General features: G+C 39.9%; 1 protein-coding gene across 2 annotated transcripts in view; it reads left to right on the top strand.

Annotated features, from left to right (window-relative positions):
* The first annotated feature begins 51 nt into the window (after positions 1-51).
* Positions 52-9,412, top strand: part of BLMH (bleomycin hydrolase) — a 39,950-nt gene continuing 30,589 nt past the window's right edge. For both annotated transcript variants that reach the window (XM_006768121.2, XM_015566764.1), the window contains exons 1-5: positions 52-327; positions 2,042-2,151; positions 2,962-3,103; positions 4,104-4,192; positions 5,590-5,682. In XM_006768121.2, coding sequence (XP_006768184.1) covers positions 75-327; positions 2,042-2,151; positions 2,962-3,103; positions 4,104-4,192; positions 5,590-5,682 — 687 coding nt within the window. In that variant the 5' untranslated portion in view covers positions 52-74. The remainder of the gene's footprint in view (positions 328-2,041; positions 2,152-2,961; positions 3,104-4,103; positions 4,193-5,589; positions 5,683-9,412) is intronic.

Below are 9,412 nucleotides of genomic sequence, written 5' to 3'. Positions count from 1 at the left end.
TCCCGGAGGCCGGGGGCCGGGCGGCGGGCAGGGCTGGGGCTGGGATCGGAGGAGCCGGGGTGCGGGAGTCCCCGATGAGCCCCCCTTCCGCCCCAGTGTGGGGTGATAATCGCATTGGTCTCCCCGCAGGACTGAACTCGGAGAAGGTGGCCGCTCTGATCCAGAAGCTGAACTCCGACCCGCAGTTCGTCCTGGCCCAGAATGTGGGGACCACCCACGACCTGCTGGACATCTGCCTGAAGAGGGCCACGGTGCAGGCGGCGCAGCACGTGTTCCAGCACGCCGTGGCCCAGGAGGGCAAGCCGGTCACCAACCAGAAGGCCTCAGGTGGGCTCCGACAGCTGCCCTGACCTTCCAGACAGGGTCCGGCTCCCGTTGGAGGAAAAGTCTTAGGGGAGCAGAGGTTCGCATTGAAAGAACTGGTAGGAAGTTCTTGGAGAACAGGTGCAGGGGAAGGCAGGTTCAGGTACAGGACTTGGGGGGCTTGTTCTGGTGCTCGTGGCTTGTTAGTCTATTGTATCTGAGCACCGACGTGGTAAGTCCACGGTCATCCGTGTGCGTGTAATTCATGATGCTCTGTGAAGGCAAATGCTTGCATACCCATGTCCTGGAGGTGATGCTCTTGGTACAAAACAGACCATGCAGAATCGTTCATTTCCCAGGGGACACCCCCAAATTGCCTTGCAGGCCATATACATGTGTATAAAATGGAAAAGGCACAATGTTGGTCGCATCAACGTGTCATCGAATGTTAGTTTCAAATAGGCTTCGGGGTCGCAACTTGAGCAAATGTTGGCTCAGATACGATCAATAGAGCAGTTTGTAATGCAGAGAAATACCCAGTTCTCGTGTCTTCCTGATCAGGACTTCTTGTTTTCCTACCTACTGTCTGGCACTACGTACTGTCAGGAAAACAGCTACAGCGAAAGGAATCGAAAAGAGGAGGACATTCTCGCAGCAGAATTGTACTCAAAGGACATTACTCTGCAATGACCTCAATTTGTGCTAGTTTTGGATGCTTCTAGAGATCAATGGATTGAATCACATTTTTAAAAGGCAAGGTGGGATTTGAATACAGACTAAGAATCGAGTGCTCTTTCTTTTACGCTTTGCAGGCTCTACTTGGCAAATGTTCTTAGATACATCGCTGGCTCTTTGGGGCCTCAATTTTCCCATCTGTAAAACAGGGAGGTTGGAGTTGATGGTCTCAAAGGCCCCCTTTCAGCTTTAAAAAAAAATGCTGGTTGAATGGGCCAACAAAAAGACATCATGGCTCAGTGTCATGCTGTGTGACCTTGGGCAAGTTGCTTGACCTCTCTGAGCTGTAGTGAAGTCACCTATAAAATGACAATAATAAAGCCTTCCTCTCGGTAAATCAAGAGGTCTTGGATGAAAAGTTCTCTTGGGACCCCTTGCAGATCTATGATCTCTGGGCTGGAGATACAAGGTTAACTTAAAAGCTTTTTTCTCGCCGGAGCCGGTTTGGCTCAGTGGATAGAGCGTCGGCCTGCGGACTGAAGGGTCCCGGGTTCGATTCCAGTCAAGGGCGTGTGTCTGGGTTGCGGGCACATCCCCAGTAGGAGATGTGCAGGAGGCAGCTGATCGGCGTTTCTCTCTCATTGATGTTTCTAACTCTCTATCTCTCTCCCTTCCTCTCTGTAAAAAATCAATAAAGTATCATTTAAAAAAAATAAAAGTTTTTTTGTCACCACTTGTGTCTTTTTGGACATTAAATTACCTGTGATCTCTGTCATGTTTCTCATTAGAAATCAGTATTTCTAATGTGATTTTCTTAAGTGGTTTGTTATGAATTCTTTATGTGATATGTAAAGAGATTTTTTTACATGTTAAGATTATTATGCCTGTGCATATATATAATGCAAATAGTAATTATTACTTTTCTTGTTTTGTTTGAATAGTTCTGCTCTTCCTGATTTAGTCTTAAATTGTTCAAGATCTTGTCATGAGTTCATTGTTGGGAAATACAATGTAACCTATGTGAACACTCATCATCATTTCTTGGTTTGCTTTCTTGTTTCAGGGCGATGCTGGATCTTTTCTTGTCTGAACGTTATGAGAATTCCACTCATGAAGAAATTAAATATTGAAGAATTTGAGTTTAGTCAAGCTTACCTCTTTTTCTGGGACAAGGTATAGAACTGATCTTGAAAGATTCTTTTTGTTTTACTCTCCACCTTAGTAGAGACTGTCTCTTCATTTCCTGCTTTTCAAGTTGTAGTCCTACTTCCATTTATAGATGTGACACCATTTATTCTGATTTCCAAAGTATCCGAAGTTGACTTTTTCAAAGGCAGAACTGCTTTTGGTTGGTAGGTGGCTATGTTTTGCATTCCTTCTCTGGGTGGTACTTAACTGAAAACAGTAGATAATTTTATTCAGTATTTTAAATCTTTAAAATGTATATTATTATGTAAGTGTCCATTAGATGTTTAATGATTGGAGGCTCTAAATATCAGATTTTATTTAAAAATAAAGCAATGCCTTGTTTTGCCTAGAATGTGTACACTCAGATATAAGAAGAAACTTTAAATATTTTTATGAGCCCAGATACTGGTATTTAGTTACCTACTTTGGTTTAAAAATATCTACTGTGTACACCTGAAACTCATACAATGTTATATCAATTATGCTTCAATAAAAAAAAACACACACACAAAAACCCCACCTGAAACGAATGTCAATTATTCAGGAGTGGGCAAGAACAGGTTTATAGTACTGATCTTGTGAGTACACGAAACACAGTTAATAAACTATGGTAATACTTATAACCTGCATGTCTTTTTCCATACGGACAACTGTAGACCTACTTTTGCCAACCCCGGTACTCCATTAAAATCTGTGTTGGGTCTACAGTAGTTCTAAGACTCTTATTCTGCTGACAATGCAAATAAAAGTATTAGCTATCCTTTCCTTTAATTTTATTTAATTTCTCTCCTCTAGGTTGAACGCTGTTACTTCTTCTTAAATTCGTTTGTGGACACAGCCCAGAAGAATGAACCTGAGGATGGCAGGCTGGTGCAGTATTTGCTTTCGAATCCTGCCAATGATGGTGGACAATGGGATATGCTTGTCAATATTGTTGGTAAGAGCCTTTCTCTAAGGCAGCAGTTCTCAACCTGTGGGTCGCGACCATCGGAAAACACATACAGCATATCAGATATTTACATTACGATTCATAACAGTAGCAAAATTACAGTTATGAAGTAGCAACGAAAATAATTTCAATGTTGGGGGTCACTGCAACATGAGGAACTGTATTGAAGGGTCGCGGCATTAGGAAGGTTGAGAACCACTGCAACGGAAGTGAAACACAGCGTGATCAAGCAAGGTTCTGCAGTGAGGCACGGGCCGTTTCTTTGGTGGTTATGTACAGAATAGAACTGGTTTCCCTGAAGGGTGTATAGTGAGCTCTAAGAACTTTTATCTCACATGCTCACCTATAAAGTAGCTTTTTTAAAATCCTCACCCGAGGATATGTTTTTATAGATTTTTAGAGAGAAAGGGAGAGTGAGAGAAACATCGATTGGTTGCCTCTCATACTCACCTCAACCAATCTGGGATCGAACCACAAACCTGGGTATGTGCCCTGACTGGGAATTGAGCCTGCAACCTTTTGATGTATGAGATGAGGCTCCAACTAACTGAACCACCTGGCCAGGGGTGGTAAGGAGATAGGTACTGTGAAGAATGGGTTGGAAGAGAAAAAGTTGTATTAACTAGCACTTTCTGTGAAAAAGCTTATCTCTTGTCCATTGGTGTAATCAAGAAACACAATGAAACTGCAGCTCTTTGAAAATCTCCTTATTCTAAAAAGGGTTGTCTTGAGAAAACCTCATCATGCTGATCACTTTACAAAGTACGATAGGTAAGAAAATAGAATTAATTCTCAGATAGATGGATACATAGGGATTTTAAATAACCTATTTAATTTTATGAAGCATATGATTATTAAGTTTTCTGAATTAGACCAACAAAATATGGCCTAATTTTTGAAGCAATGGCTATTTTTTGCCAGGCTCTCTAATGTTGGAGTGCTAGAGTATACGTTTACCTTATTGAACACTAAAATTTTTTTTTTTTAGAAAAATATGGTGTAGTTCCTAAGAAGTGCTTCCCTGAATCTCATACAACAGAGGCAACCAGAAGGATGAATGATATTCTGAACCACAAGGTACAACGTATAGAGCAGGGTGGGGTTGGATTACTTACCTTAAGCTTCCAACAGATTTTCCAAGGGATCTCTGGGCGTTTTGGTGTACAGTTGATATGAAAGTTGTCTAACCAGTATCATTCAAAAGCAATGTAGGCACATATTAACTTTAAAAATATTTGAGATTAGGGTGTTTGTGTTTTTCTTTTTAAAAATCCTCCACTTTTATTTCTATTGATCCTGATATTTCCATCTGGGTACTTAGGAAAGTTCCGTGTTTCGTTAATATGGGCCAGAAGCACACTGGGTGCTGTGCCTCTCACTTGGCTCCAGTGGAGGTGGGCTGGATAGCTTTTTGTACCCGTAAAGCAATAAAGAACTGTTTGTGACACTTCCTTAAAGAATAAGCTGAGTTCAGAGGGTTCCCCAAGACATACCAGCGTAGTTTATTCATACACTAACTATTTGATGTAGTCACTGAACTGCTTTTTTTAAAAAAAATATATATATATTTTATTGATTTTTTACAGAGAGGAAGGGAGAGGGATAGAGAGTTAAAAACATCTATGAGAGAGAAACATCAATCAGCTGCCTCCTGCACACCCCCCACCGGGGATGTGCCCGCAACCAAGGCACATGCCCTTGACCAGAATCGAACCTGGGACCCTTCAGTCCGCAGGCCAATGCTCTATCCACAGAGCCAAACCAGTTATGGCTGAACTGCTTTTTATTGCTTCGTTTATCTTAATAAGTCATTGTCTTCTCCACATAACCCATTTCCCAGGGAGGATTCTAAGTCCTACAGGGATGCCAGTCAGACATCTTTTTTGAGAACCGGGAGTTGCCCGAATCTGCTGTCCTGATCTATGAGGCTAAATTGGATTTGTCATCCCTGGGAGAAAGCTTACCTTTTAAAATAAACTGTAGATGTGTTTCCCCAATATTAGAAGCAGATTATTTTCCAGCCAGGAAACACTGGGGATTCTTCATCCACAGGCTAAAAGATCATTAACAGTATAGCATTGGGTTCCATTTCAGATAACAGCAAAATCCACTTTAGCATCGTGGTTAGATTTCAGACTTACTTTAACTTCGGCATCTCTAAAAATTGAAAACAACAAAAATGAAAACTATAGTGGGGGTTGGCATAGCCATGGTCATAATGATTTGGCAGAGAAGTAGACAACCAGTAAAGTTCTAAATAAAAATCTGTGAGAGTGATTTAATGGCATAATCATTAAGTCTCCTGCCTTTTCTAAGGAAAGTAGACTGGTTGGAGGAAAACACATTTGCTTTTATGAACTTTGCCCTGGGTCTTGGCTGAGATATTCTTCAAAATAGAACTAGCATTGGTCTGTTAGATTCATTTACAGTTGAATTTGGTAAATATTGTGGTGCTGAGTAACTTTCTGTCATAGATGAGAGAATTCTGTATACGACTACGGAACCTCGTACACAGTGGAGCAACCAAAGGAGAAATCTCAGCCACACAGGATGCCATGATGGAGGAGGTAATAACCATTATTTGGTTTTTTTGTGACCCTTCTAAGGAACACTCAGAATATACCCATCTATTAAACTGATTAGGAAGTATAGTCATTGCAATAAATGTTGAATTGAATTGAAATTTACTTATTTTACAGCTGGAAAAACTGAGGTAAAGACTTTGCATTTTAGTATGGGACTTGTACGTACTTCCATCTTCTAATTACCAGTTTAGTAGTCTATATAATTCATTCTTCTATTCATTTACTAAATATTGAATACCTTCTCTGAGTTTGACACGGGGAATACAAAGATGAGAAAGACAATCTCTGCTCTCAAGGAGCTCAGTCTCTTGAGAAAAAGAAACTCATGGATCATTATAAATCTTACGCTAGAGACCATTCTAGACGGAAGGAATATCATGAACAGAGGTGGAATTCTCAGAGAATAGTGTAGCTGAAACATAGATTTTGTGAGTGTGATTGGTAGCAAATTAAGCTAGAAAGGCAGAGCTGTGAGGGAATCTTGGGAGTACCAAGACATTTGACTTTTCTATAGGAATAAAGATGAAAATAATATATGCATAATCATGTATTGATGGTTATATCAGAAAACATTTGGAAAACCTAAAAGGCATTAAACAAATATAAAGTGGTAATCACGGCAGTTAAGAATATTACTTAAGCCCTGGCCAGTGTGGCTCAGTTGATTATATGTCCTGTGTACCGAAAGGTTGCAGGTTTGCTTCCTGGTAGGTAACCATTGGTGAACATCAATGTTTCTCTTTCTCCCCCTTCTTCTCTCTCTTCAGTCTGCAGGCAGACGCTCTATCCACTGAGCCAAACCGGTTAGGGCCCTTCTTCTCTCTCTAACAAATCAATAAGCATATCCTTGGGTGAGGATTAAAAAAAAAAAAGGAGAATATTACTTAATACCACCCATAATCCAGATGAATATGCATAAACCTCTGAAATTGCTTTAAGAAAAGTATCATTTCCCTTTTCCATCTAGTGGACCCATGACTAGGAATCACTCAACTAACAATTTTCTTTTACTGCAGTGGACAATACTGATGTTTTCCTTTGAATTTTAGAGAGGAAGTATAGTGCATTTGAAAACATGGTCTGGAGTCAGACGTCTTTGAGTTCTGATCTTCTCAGTACTTAACAGCCTTTTAACCTGGGTCAGGTTCCTTAAGCTCCCAAATCTCAAGTTTATTCAAATGGATAGTCCATCCTTAATTGTTTCTTACGTATTTGTTGAATGAATGAATGCAGAGATTTCATTTTGCCAAGTACCTTTAAATTATCTCATACCTAACTCTTTCTTTACTTCTTAAATGTTCTTATTTAAGAGAGGCATCTGGGTGTAGTAGAAAAAAATAATTAGATGGACATGAGTTTCAATTCTGGCTCTATCACTTAATAGCTCTGTGATCTTGGGTAAGATACTTAATTTGTCTAAGATTCAGTTTGGGACTTAAAAATGTATTCTTCTTGAATTTTTGTGGGAATCAAATAAGAAATCATGTGTAAGAATGCAAGCATAATGTCTGGCACATAGCAGTAGTTCAATAAATGTCAGTTCTCTGTCCTTCTTGCTTGGATTTCTCTTGTTGAAGCCATATCTTTGCATAACTTGCTTTCATTCATGTTTATAGTAAGATGGTGGGGTATGGTAAGGATGACGTTTCTATAAACAGTTATAGAAAAGGACCCGGACAATACTTGTTGCAGATCATAAACATCCTGTTGGCTTTTGATGTTTGCTTTAATGATCTCTTAAAGAATATATCTCCTGACCATGGGATTGGCTAATAAGAATTAGGGCAGATATGTTTCACATAGCTTTCTTCCTCTACTCCTACCTTGGAAAAATAGTAAGACCTTATCATACCGAATCCTGAGTATAGAAGCTTTTAGGATTATTTACTTAATGATTCTGCCTAAACTGTTGACTACAGAATTCTGTAGGGTAGATTTTTAGATTTTACAACCTTCAAATGACTCCTTTTTATTGAACTTGACTCTTTGGTAATGAGGGGTGTAGCTATGCTTTTAAAGCCACTGATTAGTACCTATGATATGCCTAGCCTTGTAGGCGTATCAAAACGATGATTAACAGTCATGAGGCCCGGACAGCTTTGAATGAAAGGGGTTTATGCTTCAGGCATTCTTTCTGAGGGAAGACAAGTCTAGGTTACTTGGTGAGGTGACAGACAAGTCAGATCTGTTAGGAAACTTGTTGTTACCTCGATCGCAGTGTTTTCTCAGCGCATCTACTCTTTCTTAGCCTCCAGATCCCCTTGGGATTATTAATGTATTCTCCACAAAAACTCTGTTAAAAACAAAACATAAAACAAAGACTAGAAAGAATATTTGTCAGTGCCATGAAAAGAGACAAGAAGCCATTATTATTTGCTTAGGAGATTCCATAGCAGTGGCTCTCAGCTCTTAACAACATTATTTAGTCCTAGACTTGCTCTAGACCTACAAAATTTATTTTCCTGAGAAAATCCTAGTTATCTATATTTTTATTTTTTAAAGATGTCTCTGATTGAAAATTTTTTTTAATATAAAAAGGCAAATAGCCCTAGCCGGTTTGGCTCAGTGGATAGAGTGTTGGCCTGGAGACCAAAGGGTCCCAGGTTCGATTCCGGTCAAGGGCATGGACCTCCGTTGCACGCTCCTCCTGGGCCCAGGCCCTGGTTGGGGTCAAGGCTCCTGCAGGATGCAACCAATCGATGTGTTTCTTTCACATCAATGTTTCTCTTTGTCGTTCCCTCTCTGTTCCACTCTAAGAAATCAGTGGAAAAATATCCTCAGGTGAAAAGTCTGTTTCCCACACTGTTCTCCATCCTTCAAGTTCCCGCACACCCCAAATTAGTTCTGTTGGTTTGTTATTGTGTTAGCAGTTATTTATCCTTCCGGAGACGGTCTCTTCAAAGGTTACCATGAAGAGGAGGAGGATTGCCTTTAAAGTGCCGGATCCCAAGGCCCAGTCCAGTTGGAACTGGGTTTCACGCATAGGGACAGTCCTTGAGCTCAGGAAAAAGAATGAACTAGCAACGTAATAGTGATGACAGTGCAGAGAGCTGAAGCCTTAGGAGTGGTTGAATCCCCTGAGGGAGAATAGAAGGACAGAACAAGCCTGAACAAAGAATTCTGAAAAATACGTATTTTCATTAAACATCTCTTTCTCTAAAAGCCAAGTGCCAGAACTATGTTATGAAATAGTGTCAGGTGCTGCAGACAGGTCCACAGGTCTGAAGACTGAAAAAGGCTGCTGGGTTTCCTGAATAGGCTGTTTGTGGAATAGAGTCAGTGGAATGGAGAAGGGTAGGAGTTAGATGGAGAGGAGAGCGTCATGTCAAGAAACGGAAGATAGTTTTGAGAAGGTTGACAGTGGAGAGAAGGAAAAACTTGATACTGATTAATTTCACAAGTGTTTATTGAGAATCTACTAAGTGTTAAGCATGTTATTATTTGCAGATGACCTGTTATATATAATATAGAAAGCCCTAGCAACTCAATTGGAAAACTGAAAACTCATAAATGAATTCAGTAAAGTTGCAGGATACAAAATCAATGTACAAAAATCTGTTGCATTTCTGTACACCATTAATAAACTATCAGAAAGAGAAATTAAGTAAACAATACCATTTACAATTGTATCAAAAAGAATAAAATACCTAGGAATAAATTTAACCAAGGAAATGAAAGACCTGTTTATTGAAAACTACAAGATCTTAATGAA

The sequence above is a fragment of the Myotis davidii genome, unplaced genomic scaffold, assembly GCF_000327345.1.
Source record: "Myotis davidii unplaced genomic scaffold, ASM32734v1 scaffold363, whole genome shotgun sequence".
NCBI classification, from domain to species: domain Eukaryota; kingdom Metazoa; phylum Chordata; class Mammalia; order Chiroptera; family Vespertilionidae; genus Myotis; species Myotis davidii.
Note: the sequence above shows the minus strand (reverse complement) of the source record. Positions and strands in the feature narration are given on the sequence as shown.